This window comes from Nothobranchius furzeri, chromosome 1 (genome assembly GCF_043380555.1).
Source record: "Nothobranchius furzeri strain GRZ-AD chromosome 1, NfurGRZ-RIMD1, whole genome shotgun sequence".
NCBI lineage: Eukaryota > Metazoa > Chordata > Actinopteri > Cyprinodontiformes > Nothobranchiidae > Nothobranchius > Nothobranchius furzeri.
In genome coordinates, this window is record NC_091741.1 from 38,143,066 (window position 1) to 38,161,502 (window position 18,437).

General features: G+C 42.4%; 1 protein-coding gene across 1 annotated transcript; it reads right to left on the minus strand.

Moving 5' to 3' along the window:
- Positions 1-9,678: 9,678 nt before the first annotated feature.
- Positions 9,679-16,802, minus strand: LOC107386981 (specifically androgen-regulated gene protein). Its single transcript, XM_070546264.1, has 4 exons — positions 16,696-16,802; positions 15,307-15,440; positions 11,267-11,552; positions 9,679-11,172 (listed from the first exon to the last, which is right to left on the minus strand). Exons 2-4 carry the CDS (start codon positions 15,382-15,384, stop codon positions 9,812-9,814), a joined length of 1,725 nt encoding a protein of 574 aa, XP_070402365.1. The 5' UTR covers positions 15,385-15,440; positions 16,696-16,802; the 3' UTR covers positions 9,679-9,811.
- Positions 16,803-18,437: the final 1,635 nt, after the last annotated feature.

The following is an 18,437-nucleotide window of genomic DNA, read 5'->3' on the forward strand; positions in this document are numbered from 1 at the left end:
TCAGAGGTCAAGGCTCAGGCAGGCGGCTCTCTTTTCATTTTTGTCTGTTGGCTGAGATGACAGAAAGTCGCAACCATCACGACCGTCTGGACCAGAACACGGACTTCACACACACACCTGAGGGGTGAACTGACGACGGGACACACGGACGCGGAACAGTGAGATGAAGATTTCACCTCATCGCCACTCCGGGGAGGATACATAAAGTGGTGTTATGAGTGCACATCTGGATGTTTTTCTTTCTCTTCATGTGTGGACTCAACGCCGGGACACGTCTGGTCCATATGGGTTCTGGTCTGATCGAGATCCACAGAACCACGCAGTCTCTGGTTGTGTGTTCAGACTGTTGGTGCAGCGAATCAAAGGAGCTTTTGTGATTTATTTGTATCTCCTGGTTTAGGTTTTGTTAGAGTTTGAGTCAGAAAACTTCAGTTTAGTTTCATATCTAACAAAGAAAAGTGTGAAAAACACGGACGAACATCCGAAGCGCCAGACTGGGAGAGCTCTCTCACTTCCTCCTCAGAAAAGTTCAGAATCATTTGCTTTAGTTCAAACAGCATTTGAGTCTAACTGCAGGTGAATTAGATGAACTTCAGCTTGCTTTGGGGTTTAGTGCTGATTTCAACCAAAAACCTTTTGATTTGAGTTTTTTCTTTCTTTGAGTAAATTAAATAAACTCACTATAGGCTCTGCATGTTTAAATAGTAATTATGACCTAATTTGTAATAATCACTGTGCTTAATAAGTCTTCCCATATTAAGTCATTGATGCCCAAACGTCCCGTAGCGGCACCGATCCGGTTCTGTCTTTAGACCCCTGACGTTCTCCGAAGCAGGCTTTCTGCTGAGTGAAGGTTGCGTCGTCATCTGGAAGCGGTGGAAATGGTTTCCTTGTCGGTATGAGACCACCTGAACATAAGAGCCAAGCGTCCTGATCACTGTTCATGCAGGAAGAACGGCTGCGGTTCCTAAAGCGTTGGAGGAGTTTTATCTGTTTGCATAAAATCACACCTGAATTCTTTCCAGACCTCCAGGAATTTAGTTTGGTGAGTCATCGAAGCGTAAAGTCAGGAGGAAGGACTGTGAAACGTTTCATAGCTCTACGTCTGACCTGGAAACGTTTTAAAACGGAACATTCAGATTGTAGAAGCTGAACTCTGCTAAATGAAACTGGATATTTTTATAGATGAAACTAAAGCCGAGTGACTCGTTTTGATCGTTTGCCCTCCTGGAGGAGCCGAAGGACTTAATTTTGTACATATTCAACCTTTATTACAGCTCTGCTGCAGCTGGATGTTGGTGTCTTTACGTCTGGAAGATCTTTAACCCGCTCTGATTGGTGTGGTGTACCCGACCAGCCTTGTTCTCCCCTGTGGGACTACCGTGTGCCTGAGAGGCTTCCTAAGTGATGACGTTGACACTGATATTTTAAATTCATTTAACTGGTCAAACCTGTAGATGTGTAATTTTCTCTGTGATCGGCTAGTTGGGTCTTTCTCCAGCAGCTGTTTGCTTGCTGTCTTGAGAAGAAAACCCAGCTGGCAGTGCTCTTGAGTTTTGTGTCTCCCTTCAAAAGCAGAATAAGAATAAAACATTGCCTGCAGATTCTTTGTTTTGCTGCTCGTAATATAGAGAACTTAAAAGTGTGGTGCCAGTTCTGGGCTGGAAATCAGGTCAGGCTTTTGTTTGAAAGGGTGCGTCTTTGTTTGTCCAGTTCTAATTACAAGGCTGCAGGCGCACGTTTTTCCTCACTTCCTGCTTGACTTTCTTCTAAACCCTCCACGACACACAGTGTCGAACATGGAAAGAAAAAAAACATTTTAAAGAGCAAGTCACCCCTTTTTCTGCTGTGTCTTATCGTGCTGCAGACACGTGTAGTCGATCGTTTTGCACTTTAGTGGATTTTAGTTACAATTTTAATTTTCTGCCTAAAACTGTCAGTGTTGTGCCGTTGTCAGGCAAAAACACTGCATTTGAATATAAATCTGCCATCGCTATTAGCTAAGAGGTACCCTAGAATGTTAGCTGGTACCATATGATGTCACAATGTCGTTGTGAGCCTGTCTATGTGTGTGTTTGTTAGCAGCTCCGCCTTCTCGGTCTGCTAGGCAACAGCATTTGTTGCATTTTTCAAACAGGAAGTGGGAGCGGAGTAATACTCTGGTAGGGGGTGACTTGCTCTTTAAAGGAGCTCCTTTTGGTCTCCGTATTCAAAATAGATCCAGGTAGACACACAGGTGGAATGTTTACGGATTTCTTTAGTGTTTAGTGACTTTATCACTATAGTTATGTTACATACTCTATTCTTTTTCAGGACCGGTCGTAAAGGCAGGCAACCAAACATTTGTTTTAAAGATTTACAAATAATTCAGACTTTTATGTTAAAGAGAAAACTGGCGTTATTCTGTGTTAAAATAACGGTTTAGTTTGAAAACTGTAAAAATGAACTAAAAGATCCTGAAGAGGCAGGAATGGTGACGAGGAAGGATAATGGTCTGAGGTTCAAGGTCATCAAATATGTAACCATGGTAACCAAGTCTCACCCATCATGTGCATCTTATGTGCGAGCTGCTGCATTTTTCCATTTCTGCCCAATAAAATGAAATGATGTCCTCCCATTTTAAACAAATGCTAACGCTGTGGCTGAATGAGAGCGGTTCGATTCCAGACCCCAGTTTGCCATGTGTCGAAGTGCTCTTGGGCAAATCGCCATGACTATTACCCCCTCGGTGCCGCAGAAGCGGCAGCGTGCTGCTGCTCAGGGGTGGGGCAGATGCTGAGAAGAACTTCCCCTTGAGGATCGATGACATTTACATTAAGATGAATAAAATCCAAAAATAAAGTGAAGAAGAAAAGATCTTTTCTATAGCGCCTCTAGACAGAAATCACGAGGAGTTTCACAAAATCAAAAAATGTAAAAATATAAAAAAGAATTTAGAAAAAGATTAGAAATATATTTAAAATGAGCAAAAAATAGAAAATTGTGATTAAAAAATGTAAAAAGAGAGTGAACAGGAAAGAGGGAAATCAGTGGATCCTGAGGAAGTTGGAATAGGTAGAGAGAGCAGAACAAGGAGAGGGTGGTGAAGGTCACACCAAAACCTAAACAGGTGAGTTTAAAGGAGACCATTGAGTCCACTGATCTCAGGCTCAGGGGGAGACAGGTCCAGAGTCTGGGGGCCACAGCAGTAGATGACCTGTCACCATTGGTCTTTAGCCTGGTGCTGCACAACCAGTAGGCTTTGGTCACTGGAACTCAGGGACCTGCTGGGGGTGTAGGGACTAAGAAGATCACCAATGTAAGATGGTGCTTGTCCATGTAAGGCCCTATAGACCAGAACCAGGATCTTGAAATGAACCCTGGAGTTGACTGGCAGCCAGTGAAGCTGGAGGAGAAGCGGGGTGATGTGGGTGTGTTTGGAGGACTTGGTCAGAAGCCGAGCACAGGCATTCTGATCCACCTGTAGATGGTTCAGGGAGGTTGTGCTCAGACACGTGAAAAGAGAGTTACAGTAGTCTAAGTGTGAGGAGATGAAGGTGTGGAGAACTGTCTCAAGTTCAGAGCGGGACAGAATGGGACTCAGCTTAGCAATGTTCCTGAGATGGAAGAAGGAAGAGCGAACAAGAGAACTGACATGAGAGGGTTTGGTGTGAGAAGCAAGCTGACCAAGAGAGTCTCTGACTTTGGGAACCAGCTTGTCTGGGGCACAGATGAGGATCTCAGTCTTATCTTCATTCAGCTGTAGAAAGCTCCCACCATCCAGGTTTTGATAGAGTCTAAGCAGGTGTGTAACAGCTGCAGCTTAGACATCTCATGGGGCTTAAAGGAGATGTAAAGTTGGATGTCATCTGCATAAAGATGGTAGGAGATTCCTTTGAAGGAACTCAGGATGTGCTGAAGAGGAAGCAGATAGAGGAGGAAGAGCAGCGGCCCCAGCACAGAACCTTGTGGGACACCATGGGTAAGGGAGGTGGTGGAGGACCTAAACTTGAAGACGGCCACAGAAAAGGAATGCTCAGAAAGATAAGAGGAGAACCACTCCAGAGCAGTTCCTGATAGGCCTACCCAGTCTCTCAGCCTCTCCAGTTGTTAAATAGAGTTTAAGGTAACAAAGGTCCAAGGCAAACAAATGTTAGAACAAGCTTTCTAAGGAGTCAGATGAGAGAAGGGAGCCAAGTCACGCCCATCTACTGCCAGACCACAGGTCTCCAGAAATAAAACATGATTGCAAGTCAACGGGCTGTTTGTAATCCCGTGTGTTATGTGTCATGGATTTTAACGACATACTCTGAAAGTGCTTATTTTTGAACGAGGGCAGAAGTCTCACCAAACAAACCGTCAAACCAGTCTTGGAGAAGATGAGAAGATTAGAGAAGAGCTTCACATCCTTCTTGCTGGACGAGAGGAGGAGGACTGAAAGTGGAGAAAACCACCATAAATCTGGTCATGTGGTAAGTGGCAGCCACGCTGGGGAGAGGAGGTTCTGCATCTGAAGTCATATATGCCACACCTGATTTGTTTTATATTTTTAAAAGCTAACAAATCTCAAAGTACGCGACGGTCGCAGTCTAAACTCCTAATTTCTTTTCATTTGAACTGCAGGACAACGTATGTGAGATTCAGCTCAGTTGACCTGCATTCATTTTTTCTTTGTTCCAGGGATCCATCCAGGGATGACGGACACTCGCTTACCAATCAAATGGTAAATGGCCTGTATTTGATATAGCACCTTCTAGAGTCCTGGAACCCCCCAAGGCGCTTTACAACACAACCATGGGTCATTCACCCATTCACACACTGGTGGGGATGAGCTACGATGTAGCCACAGCTGCCCAAGGGCGCACTGACAGAGGCGAGGCTGCCGAGCACTGGCGCCACCGGTCCCTCCGACCACCACCAGCGGGCAACGTGGGTTAAGTGTCTTGCTCAAGGACACAACGACAGCGACAGACTGAGCGGGGCTCGAACCTGCAACCTTCCGATTACGGGGCGAGCACTTAACTCCTGTGCCACCGTCGCCCTCAAGGCGGAGCGTCAGCGGCTCCAGGTGCTTAACTCCGCTGCCAGACCAATCACATGTACCAGTAAGGCTTACATCACCAGTGTTCCAGCGACGCTATTGGTTCACCACAGGATCTGGAGCAGTAGCTCAGGAGGTAGAGCGGGTTGTCCTGTAATCGGGAGGTTGCAGGTTCGATCCCGGCTCCAGACAGAGATTTCTGCTGTTGTGTCCGTGGGCAAGGCACTTATCCACCCTGCCTACTGGTGGTGGACAGAGGGACCGATGGTCGCTGTGCTCAGCAGCCTCACCTCTGTCAAAACCTAGCTACCTGGTTACGCCACACACGAATTTCATGAGTATTTTTAACTCAGAAGTACCCCTGAAGGACTCAGTTGTTCCTCCTTTTATCAAAACTTATTTAAAGCCTGAGAGGGTTAACAATCATCTGAAAACACGCCTGTTTACTCAGTTGTTATTGATTGTAATTGTGAGAAGTTTTGTTTCATACTTTTATGCTCTGTAGGTGTTGTCTATACTGATGTTAAGGTCGCCATTTTCTGTGGTTGTTGTTTTAGCTGCTGTGAAGCACGTGGTGATTCCTTCTGAATAAACTGCTATATAAGTAAACATTACTTACTTTTTTACGTTATTGCAGGAGAAACAAGATGGACTGGTGAGGTGGGACTTGACTAGAATGACTTGACTCGATTAACCAGCAAAGTTAACCTGGTCGGATGTGACCTGGAACGGCTGTCTGGTCTGGCCTTGGCGCTGTGGCTGCAGGGAGTTTTAGTCACGAGGAACACCGGCGGGGTGATTAGATGCAGAAAGGAATGGAAGCAAGAAGGTAAAATGTGACAATAACGGCTTGCCGTACACGCAGCATTTTGCTCCTCACTGCTGCTTTGGATCGATCGGGAAATCTTTTCAGTCTGATTAAAAACAATCAGCTGTTCTTGCTGTTTGGTGCAGAGATCTTCCTCTGGTTCTTCTTCTTGTGGCTGTTTCATACGATGTACGCCCACTGCTGGATGGCTGCTCAGCTTCCATTAAAGTATTCCAGGTGTTCCTGTAACATCTGTACTAAACCGTCACAGGACCTGGCTTGCAACTGTCCGTTCCAGCACGCGGCGGCCTGAGCAGCTACCTAAAAGGGCCACAAAGAGGCGGCTTTTCTGTGATGTCTGTGAATCCAACCAGACAGCATCATGGATCCCAGTCTTCAAATTCACCTCTTTTTCTTATTTTTGTAGTTGAAGATGCTGAATCCAAATAACTGGCCAACTCTTCTGATTGGTCGGTCTTACTGCCAGGCCTTTACCTATGAAGCCTCCAGAAATGGTCAGTTTTTCATCTACAGGGTGACCTCTTTAGTATCTGGTCATTTGGAGACATAAGTCTTAACTGGAGCCTTTAATCTAAAAGAAAGATACTGCTGCTTGGCCAAGCTCCCTCTTATCTAAGACTGCGTTGCTTCACAGAACAAGAAGGATGAACTTTCATAATTAAATCATACGATGAAATGGACAATATACTACACTACAGTAGTCTTAGATGAGAGGGAGCTTACGAGGGACCTTGGTCAAGCAACAGTATCTTTCTTGCAGATTAAAGGCACCAGTCAAGACTTATGTCTCCAAATGACCCGATACTGAAGAGGTGACCTGTAGATGAAAAACGGACCATTTCTGGAGGCTAAACATATAAACCACGTTTGAAGTATTAGAACTTGAAATCTAGACCAACCGCAGCAACAGAAAAAGATTTTGCTCTGCAAACATACAGGATGGCTAGCCAGACTATTGAACACGGACTTTAGCTTAAAAACCTGTAAAAATGACTCCTCATGAGAGAAAAACAAACCAACATTTCAGCTGCAACAAAGGACGGAAGGTATTAATTCACCAAAACCTTATTTTCATTCAAGTTACTAAAAACAAATAAAACAGGCGTGTTTTATTATAGCAGGTTTATTGACGGACAACTTTTTAATTATACACGCAGGATAATTTTATACACACAAGATGGGCAGTGTAGCTGTAAGAAAGTGTCCAGGCTGATGTTCAATAGCAGCCGCTTTCACTGATGTTAAACACACCAAACGTTTAATCACCTTTAGTCCTCTGAGCTGATTTACACACGCTTCCTCCTCCAGTTGGATGTCGAGTTTAGTGAGAAACTAAGTTTGCACCATTAGATCCTTCAAAGTAACTGCAGCTGAACTACAGAAAACCAGAGTCTGTGAACAAAATCCACTAAATATACTTCAAAAGTTACTGTAGATGAACTACAGAGGCCGGAGTCTATAACACACACACACGCACGCACACACGCACACGCACACACGCACACATACACACGCACACATACATACATACACACACATACACACACACATACATATACATACATATACATACATATACATACACACACATACACACACACATACATATACATACATATACATACATATACATACACACACATACACACATACATACACACACACACACACACACACACACACACACACACACACACATACATACATACATACATACATACATACATACATACATACATACATACATACATACATACACACATACACACATACACACATACACACATACATACATACATACATACACACATACACACATACATACATACACACATACACACATACACACATACATACATACATACATACATACATACATACATACATACATACATACATACATACATACATACATACATACATACATACATACATACATACATACATACATACATACATACATACATACATACATACATACATACACACACACATACATACATACACACACACATACATACATACACACACACACACACACACACACACACACATACATACACACACACACACACACATACACACATACATACACACACACACACACATACAGACACACATGTAATTTATATGCTTGTGTGGACCCTCCATTGACCCATTCATTTTTTTTTTATCTGTGTGACTATTATGCCTAACTCATACCCCAATCCTCCTAACCACAACCAATGCTGATCTATTCCTAACCCTAACCTAAACAAACATTAACTCACACCATATCTCTAAAACCACATTTCAGGGTGTTTTGTCATCGTGTGGACCAGCCAATGTCCACACTACAGGTTAAACGTAAAACTGTGTCCACATAAACCTATAAATACAAGTACACATGCACACACGCACGCACACACACACACACACCTCACTGACAGCAGCTTGACAGAAATGAAAACATGAGTATTTCTAGACTTTGAGGTTTTACTGTCGATGTTTTTCTACAACGTTCTCGCCCATCTTGTTAAAAATAAAAAAAAAGCACAGCAGCGTTAAAGCCGAGTTTAAAAAAGAAGCCCCGCCACAGTCTCATTCCTCTGGTCTGAGGTTTGGTGTGGGAGTACGAATATCCTGCAGCTCAGCCCCACATCTGTACCCGGCTGAGATGTCCGTTTTCTCTGTTCCTCCTTTGGCTCCTCTGGTTCAGTCATTTCAGAAGCTTGTGTCGTAGGAAAGAGCCTTTAGCCCAAAAGTACAGTAAAATAGCCCAAAAGTCCAGCGGGCTATAAAGGTTTTACATTCTCCTCACTCGCCTGACTGCATCCAGTAGGATCAGGAACAGAGTCACAGACACCAGAAGGTTTAAATAACCTCCTGGATGTTTGTTTAACTCTTGAGAATAGGCAGGAAAAGCTCATTGTAATCAGTACTAGTGTAAAAACATAAAACATGCAGAGCTCTGATATAAGCATTATTTCCCAACATGTTAATATCATTCATTTACATGACACGATAAACTTAATTGCCCCTAAAAAGTACACGAGTTAAACACTTTCAATCTTTTTTCTAAATGCAGCGCTGTTTTTATGAATTATGCTTTCGTTAAATCACGTATAAACAAATGAGTCGATTTTCTAACAAATATTAAAGCACAAATTTTAGTCTAAATGTTTTATCATTTGATGTTTTATGTTGTAATTTACTGTTTAATGCTTTTTCACCACAAAAATTAATCCTAAATTTTCATAATTATTTCTGAAGAAGCTTGACCCAAAGAAATTTCACATTTGAATTTTAGCAAAGTTGCGGTTGATTAAAAGTTTCCATCATACCTTCTGGGTGAAATTCCTGAAGCGGCTGGTGTTTCTGGATCTTTTATCATAGAGAAGGAATTAAAACAGGATTTTATTTTTTGTTTTGATCCAATCCCACACTTCCTTCTACTCTTGGAAAAGAGTTCCCACATATGAAGCGGCCCTCGATCCACGTCCAGAAATAATCCCTGACAATTAATTTTAGTATTCTCCAAACCAACCAGTAACTTTAAAAAAATGACGCAATATTTGTGGAACTTTTGTGAAGATCTTCCAGAACTGATGGGTTTCAGGCACTAGGCAGGGTTGAGAAGTCTAGAAAACATCCAGGAATGCATCAAACTGGGAAAAATAAAGAAAAAACTCCATCTCTTCCCTTTTCCTGTATTAAACTATTCCCCTTCTGCTGAGGCTAGGTAGTCTTAGAGGAGATGTCTTTCAGCAAAACCATGCTAGGTATGCCGAAGCTGCACAATCCGGTTTTTGTGACTGAAAGGTGAAATGTGGCTCTGCTGGTGTAGCTGGTACCCAGCTGCTCTGTCTTCAGCCACACCTAACACTTAGACAGACAGGGAAACTTCTCGCATACCATCACCATTAGCAAGCAGATGCCAGAACTTCTGGTTTTTCTGAAAAAAGAATTTGTCAAAAAGTTCATCAGGAGTCTTTCAGCAGCCCGAGCTTCCTGAGCGCTTCCCTGCGTGATTCGTTCATGGCCCCTCGTCCACAGAACTGAACGGTTATTCCTTGAGGACGGAACATGGAGCTGGGCTTCCGCCTGTAATCGGGGGACAAGGCCTGTGTTGGTGGTTTTGGGGCACTGACAATGCCATGGTAGGAGTTTCGAGGAGGTCTGGGGGCAGTGGCCGGAGGTGGAGGTTTCTGAGCTGGGCTGCTCGTAGAGCGGTTAAGTCCGGCGATGGGGTTGATGCTTCGGCTCTTTCCGCCATAAATGTTAAGCTCAGCGAGATGCGGCTCAAGCTTAGTCGGAGAGGTTTGGTCCATGTGTGAGCTGAGGATGTCGGGTAGATTGTTGATGGGTGCGGGGGTCATGACTTTGGTCTTCCCTCCGTAGGGGTTAAGCTCCGGGGGGTTAGACAGAGCTGATGGGACGTTCTTGGGTTCGTGGCTGGTTGGATGGGGTGCAGGTTCACTCTTTGTTGAGACAGTGGGTTGGACAATGATGGATTTCCCTCCATAGCTGTTAAATTCCATTGAGGCGACCTCGGTCGGTGGAGGACTGTAAAGTTTGTTTTGGGTGATTGTTGGAGATGACGGGTTCTCCTGGGATCTTCGTGTTTCTGCCTTTCTGGCATCGTGAAAGTAGCTCAGCGGTGGTATTGTGCTATTTGGATCTGATAAACCCTTGCTGGTTTGTGCTGTTGGGGATATATTGGCCTCTGGAGATTTGACTCGGGTCCCTGGAACGTTGGGGAGAACCTGTGAGTTTTTGTCAGTAATGCTGTGGAAAGAAGTGGCTCTGGTCCTATTCAAACCTAGCTTAGACAGGGCCTCCATCCTGGATTTATCCGGTTCAGGATTTTTAAAGGAATAACTACGAGATGGAGAGTTTAGAGCCTTCTCCTCCAATGCTTGCTGGGAGATCTCCTGCACCAGAGGATGAGTGGAACCAGACAGGTTTGCCAACATTTGTTCCTGTCTTTCATGAATGTTGATTTTAGCCACTGGTTTTTGTTGCTCCTTGCTGCCGAGGAGCACATTGATGTTTGGAGGATAACGAGGTGGATCATTTGACCTGTTGCTTTGGGGCTTTTCCTTCTCCAGGCTGAGACGCTGAAGTAACGTGGAAGGATGTGCCGTTCCTTCTCCCTGGTTCTCAGCTATCTTCTGGGCAATCAAGACAGGGGTGGGGATACTGCCAGGAGGGTGGAAGGAGGAATGACTGTCTGTATGCCCATAGCTCCTACCAGGTAGTGGACCATCGTACTCTGAAGGCAAGTTATGCTTCAGCTTGGCCCCAAAGTGGCTCTCGGGAGTTTGTAATATACAATGGAAATCTGGAAGAGATGACATGTTTTTATTTATAGAAACCCATCAAGTAATTTCAATAGATACATTCACAAGTCAAGAAAAACCACTGCTGTACTCTACCAGGGTTGATTGGGTTGAAGATTGGGTCTTTGTTCTGTACCAAGTCTGGTTCTGAGTGGACAAGGTCAATTATATCCTGGTGAGAGGACATGTTGACCCCGTGGTTTGGACGCATCATAGGCAGCCCGTCAACATGTTCCAATGGACCTCTGTTGGATTGAGAGCGCGTCACCTGTGCAGGCCTCTGGTCCCTCTCCAGACTTTCCTCTAAAGATTCAATAGTGTCCTCAAAGAACTGGAGACAGTCCTGCTCCTCCTTGCTCAGGTACTTTATCGTATTGTTTCCCTGAATAGGTAAATAATAACAAGAAAAGGTTTTATGAGGCAGGACATTTGAGACGTCTGTCACTTAACCATGTTTGTTCCTGGATAGAAAACCTCTAACGTTCTTTCCCCACCAGTTATAAAACACAAATTGTTTCCCTTGCTTTTTGAAGAGTTAAAGCTCCTCTCTGGTCTGCGTCATTTAAACGTCAAAACCACTGAGAAAAGAGGCTATGGGATGTCGTACAAGACTACACTGATCTGCAACGAAGCCGAAACGTGTTCACTAATAAATACAGTTTTGTTTTTATGGATAGATTCCTGTGCAGTTCCATTTTAGTTGAACTGAGGTAGTACTTTATTCTCTGTTGCTTTTTCATTGAAGATGTATGAATGAATATTTTAACAAACCTTCTAGATAAGTACATTTTGTTTAAAAAGCATATTTACAGTGTAAAGTGTTGTACAACATCACGTTTTAGTTTCAAAGTTCAAAGCTGTAAAAAGCAAAAAGTCCAAACCAGCTGAATCAAAACCATTTCAGTTGGGTTTAAATAATAACCAATAATCTTTCTGTACTTCAACTGATTTCAGCAACATTATGACAGTTTTGTGGTGTTTTGAATTCTAAATGAAAAATGAGCTTGTTATTGCAGAGTTCCCCCATGTTTCTTCAAGCCAAATTCAAGTCTTTTCAAGATCTTTTTAAGACCATTTATATGAATGGTAAATGGTAAATGGCCTGTATTTGTGTAACACCTTGGGTTCTACAACCCCCCAGCCAGGGGTGGACTGGGACCAAAATTCGGCCCTGGCATTTGTACGAATCGTCGGCCCTCCCCATATGGAGAGCGGTGGGGGTGGGGGGTGTTGCCGCCCGCTGACTCGTCTCTAGGCCGAATGTGAGATCTAATATGGGCTGGGTTTGTTAAATTACAAACAGGGCCAGACCGCTGCGACCAGGAGCCCTGGCCTTCCAGATTAGCTCATTCTCCACGGGCGGAGATCAGCGGAACATAGCTACACGCTAACGCGGTAAAACAACTCCTACGTCATCTCTCTACCGCATTTTTCTTGCTAAAAATGCCTGGAAAATCTCTGTTAGCTTCGGGTTACCATGTAGCTAATGTTCTGCAGATCACCAACTGTGGAGTAGTGTCGGCCCAAGCTGGGCAAATAGCCCACTTGGCTAAGCGGCCCACCGGGACAGTGCCAGAATGCCAGATAGGCCAGTCCACCCCTGCCCTCAAGGCGCTTCTCAACACTATCAGTCAATCACCCATTCACACACAATCACACTTAATACCTATCTCACAGACCTACAGAAGAATGAAAACAAAATTCTTCATCTGTGGAATGTGTCACGGTTGACAACAAGGATGACAGCAGAGGTGTGAAAAACAAAGAACAATTCAGCGGCGGGCCATGAGAAGGTTTGTCCAACAATGTTCGCTTGTTTCTAACATTTTAACATTGGTTATGCTGTTTATTACTTAGCTAGCTACCTACTCCATGAGGGGAATTTTGGGAGTAGAGAGACTCTTGAACAATAAACAATGAAAGTCTAATTCCTCAGGAGTTGGATCTGCTGCATTTCATTCTCAGTTACTGGTTCGTTCGTTTTCCGTCGCTTATTCCGGTCCGGGTTGCAGGGGCAGCCTCTCAAGTAGGGCGTTCCTGACAGCGCCGGTTGAATTATTGGTTTCACCAAACTTTATTTAGGCTATGTTATTTATTCAAAATTGTTGTGGCTGACGAATAAAACTTTTGAGGAGAAATGCGATACTTTGAAGTTAAATACAGTAGGGCTGCAGCTATCTAATATTTTAGTTTTTGAATATTCTATTGAGCGGTGCGCAAATATAGCGAAGCCTCGAATCAGTAAAAATGATTCCAGGATTTTATTTATTCGAACTAGTTCAGTACTTGTTTCAGCACTAAAGTACAGCACACTTTCTAAGACCCAGATATCAAAATTCAAGTATTTTTAAAGTATTATTTCCAAATTCATAAATAAATGCTTTTAAGACCCCATAGAAACCATGTTTTAGTTGTATTTGCCACCGACGTGAAGACTGTCTCATCATGTTGATCCGACATTCAAGACTGCAGATGTTTTTCAGCTTTTTTGGGATAATGACCTTCAGCTTGCTGCTGACATGGTGAGCAAGATAAACTGCTGAATTTAGTGTTCTGAAAACCACAACAGGTTGCTTTGTTTTGCTTTGCACATGAAGACACAAAAAGACACCTTTAGCAACACCCAGGTGAAACCAGCATGAGATCAACACTGATCTGTTGCTCTCAGATGGAATGAATGTCGTCTTTTGTGGTGAAGCAGCTCAAGTCCTAGAAAACTGCAACTTAACCGGTTGGGCTGTGTTGGGAGTCGATGATGAGTTTCATTCCCAAGGTACAAAAAAGATCAGGCGGTAACACGAGTGTGATTATTTAGAGCCTGTAATGACTGCTTGTGTAGTTTAAACACAGAGCCGACCCTTAGCCAGGTTGAAATGAAGTCAGAATTATCTGTAGGACAATTATTTTATGGAAGAACAAAACTAAACAATTTGTGCAGGTGATCACATACACAGGTTCATCATGTAGTGTCACTTAAACAGCATCATTTAGACTCGTTTAATAAACTTCATGTACACATTTTTAAAATGTAACTAAAATGTTTAGGATATTAAATATAAATGATAAAACAATTAAGAGCCTACAATATTTACAAATGTTTTTGAAAAGCTAACTGATTCTACTTACTAGTATCGCTAAAGCTTCTAAATTACTAACCTAAAAGTTTGTTTTTATATGAAAACATATTAAAACTACTTAAAGTGATCACTGAGGTTTGAAATAAGGTTTAATATTGTGTAACAGAAGATCTTTACCGGTTAAATATTTTCCCGCCAAAAACGTAGCATTCAAGCTTGTATGCTAAGCTAAGCTAAACGATACAGGCACTGATTGACCTTTAGTATTCTCCAGACTTTCAGTGTTTGTTGATTTAAATGCAGTTCATAAATAAAAATAAGGAACCTTTAACATCTTTGTGTTTCTCTTAACTCATCAGTGAACACGTCACCAGTAAAACAGAAGCTATTTAGCTTTTAGCTAACTTGATGTGTTGTTTTGTATAGGTCCGCTTCCTGTGTATTGTGTGATCCTGCTGCAATACACTTTAGTTTCAGTTCTCTGTTCTAATTAGATTTAGAAAATAAAAAGAAATTAGCTCGAGCTAAAGCAGGAAACCTTCTGATGAGTAGCTGTTATCATGCTAACCTCACGGCGTAGAATAGCGCCATAGATTAATGGAACAGAGCCGTTTATTTCCACAGTGAAACAATCTGCTGAAACAAGTTCCTCCTTGTTCTGCTACCTTTATCTGAGCTCTAATTAGATTAAGTCCACATTCTTATAAAGAAGGCTGCAAGTAAACTGGGAAGGTCAGCTCATGTTACAGAACAAAACAAGTAATAAAATACTTAGACATCTACTTTTGGGTTAAAATAAGTTGTTTTAAGTTGTGATCTCAGTAGATCATCTAGATTTTAAACATGGAATCAAACTCCGTGGGAGAAGAAAAGTTCAATCTTTTAAGAATCTATTTTATGGTTTGAAGAATAATAACAGAAATCCCTATTTCAGTGAGAAAATCCAAAAAGTCTCACAGGCTACTTTTGTTGCTGTATGATTAATTATATAAAAGTTGTAAAGAAGCTTTTGATCCCGAAACCATTAATAAGATCAGTTTAACCTCCTAAATGACTCACTCCCAGGCTGGGGTTGCGTCGAGCGCCTCCGTTGACCCCGTAGTGGAGCGAAGAGTTGCCCTGCAGACGAACATCCATGCTGTAGACAGGTCAAAGGTCAGCTAGCATCGGGTCTTCTTCAGGAAGCTTCAGTCCTGCAGGGACAAAACCAGGGTCGTGTCTAGGGAACCTCCAATCATCTCAGTAAGAGTCTGGAGACACAATGTGGGACTTTTTTTTTGTTACATTTATCTCAAAAACATCTTTAAATTAAAATCAAAAAGTCCAATAAACAAGTCAAGCTTACAGATACGGCTCTATAGATTAAATATAAAGCACCTGTATATTGTTGTTATAACCGACTAAACAATCTAAGCATCCAAATGTGTTTCTCCTGCTGTCTAAAGTTTCAGGAAGAGAAATTCTACGGTTAAAACCAAACGATTAGGATTTCAATAGAACCATAGGAAGCATCAGCAGGTGAAAGGTGGGATTAACCTGAGGTTTAATCTTTTACCGCATTCTGTACTTCATAAGTTTATCTGCATGTAAATCTATATCAGTCTCTGTTGCGTAAACATGCAAAGTACACAGTTTCCTTCTGACATGCTCAGGATGTTTCAAGTATGAAGTTTCCAACTGAGCATCTGATGAGGGAAGCACCTGATGGACCAGTTAGCCCACAGCAGGCAGCTGCAGAACCAGACCGTGGAGCCGAAACCAGACGGTCTCTCACACACATTCCTATCTGACACGGATGGAAACTTCAGGAAAGACGCAACTGTTTCACATTCAAAGAGAAAGAAACTGAAGTGAACTATTATTATTATGAAAGTGGATCTTCTCTAGTTTGAAAGTGAATTTAAGGTATTTTGTTGCTCTTGTTTGCTTTAATTCTGCTTTAATTTGCTGTGATTTCCAAACTCAAAATAAACATTTAAAATAAAGAAAAATGTTTCATAAACTCGCAGGAAGACTTGGTGTCAGCATACTTTTAAAAAATATTCTGTTTTCTCCCTCTGCATGTTTGACCACCAGAAGTCCTGTTTCAGTCTTCAGACGTGAATAAGTCTAATAACGGTGAGCTTTCATCATCTAACGTTTCTGTTTTTTGCTTCACTACATCTGATTCTCATAATAACTGCTGATATTTATAGTTTCTACAAAGTTTGGTGTTTTTGTAACGACAAAGTCTGCCTCAACTGTCTGAAATGATGTTTTTACAGGTGATTTTATTCTGACCCGCTGAGTTAAAGGGAAGAAAGGTCCTTTAATAGAGAACCCAGAATACTGACTCGTAAAGCTGCAGCTGATATTCATAAACTTCATCAGAACATTTTAGAAGTAAAAAGTAGTCAATCAGAATTCCTGATTCTGCTTTTTATGATGAAGCAAAAATAAAAAACTCACCAAAGAATGGATCCGTCATAATATAACTGGAACATGAGTTTAAAACCGTCAGTCCTTAAAGGTCCAGTTGATCCCGGTGAGCTCCGTGTGTAACGTCACCACTGGAGCACATCATCTTAAACCCTGGAGGAGCACCGCCCACAGAGGGTGTGTGTGTGTGTGTGTGGTTTCATTCAGGTAAATCTGGGAGGTGACAGAGTGACACAGTGGAAAATTATTCTGCTCAGTTTCTCTGGGATTGGTTCACAGGCAGTAGAATATTCCAGCCTTGTTTGGTCAAACCAGCAGAATTTATTTTCACATTATGAAAGTTTCTTGATCATATAAAGAAGAAACAGTGTGGTGTTCTTAACTTTTAAAACACTTATACAGGGAGTGCAGAATTATTAGGCAAGTTGTATTTTTGAGGAATAATTTTATTATTGAACAACAACCATGTTCTCAATGAACCCAAAAAACTCATTAATATCAAAGCTGAATGTTTTTGGAAGTAGTTTTTAGTTTGTTTTTAGTTTGAGCTATTTTAGGGGGATATCTGTGTGTGCAGGTGACTATTAATGTGCATAATTATTAGGCAACTTAACAAAAAACAAATATATACCCATTTCAATTATTTATTTTTACCAGTGAAACCAATAGAACATCTCCACATTCACAAATATACATTTCTGACATTCAAAAACAATACAAAAACAAATCAGCGACCAATATAGCCACCTTTCTTTGCAAGGACACTCAAAAGCCTGCAATCCATGGATTCTGTCAGTGTTTTGATCTGATCACCATCAACATTGCGTGCAGCAGCAACCACAGCCTCCCAGACACTGTTCAGAGAGGTGTACTGTTTTCCCTCCTTGTAAATCTCACATTTGATGATGGACCACAGGTTCTCAATGGGGTTCAGATCGGGTGAACAAGGAGGCCATGTCATTAGTTTTTCTTCTTTTATACCCTTTCTTGCCAGCCACGCTGTGGAGTACTTGGACGCGTGTGATGGAGCATTGTCCTGCATGAAAATCATGTTTTTCTTGAAGGATGCAGACTTCTTCCTGTACCACTGCTTGAAGAAGGTGTCTTCCAGAAACTGGCAGTAGGACTGGGAGTTGAGCTTGACTCCATCCTCAACCCGAAAAGGCCCCACAAGCTCATCTTTGATGATACCAGCCCAAACCAGTACTCCACCTCCACCTTGCTGGCGTCTGAGTGGGACTGGAGCTCTCTGCCCTTCACCAATCCAGCCACGGGCCCATCCATCTGGCCCATCAAGACTCACTCTCATTTCATCAGTCCATAAAACCTTAGAAAAATCAGTCTTGAGATATTTCTTGGCCCAGTCTTGACGTTTCAGCGTGTGTGTCTTGTTCAGTGGTGGTCGTCTTTCAGCCTTTCTTACCTTGGCCATGTCCCTGAGTATTGTGTTGCACACCTTGTGCTTTTGGGCACTCCAGTGATGTTGCAGCTCTGAAATATGGCCAAACTGGTGGCAAGTGGCATCTTGGCAGCTGCACGCTTGACTTTTCTCAGTTCATGGGCAGTTATTTTGCACCTTGGTTTGTCCACACACTTCTTGCGACCCTGTTAACTATTTTGAATGAAACGCTTGATTGTTCGATGATCACGCTTCAGAAGCTTTGCAATTGTAAGACTGCTGCAGCCCTCTGCAAGATATCTCACTATTTTTGACTTTTATGAGCCTGTCAAGTCCTTCTTTTGACCCATTTTGCCAAAGGAAAGGAAGTTGC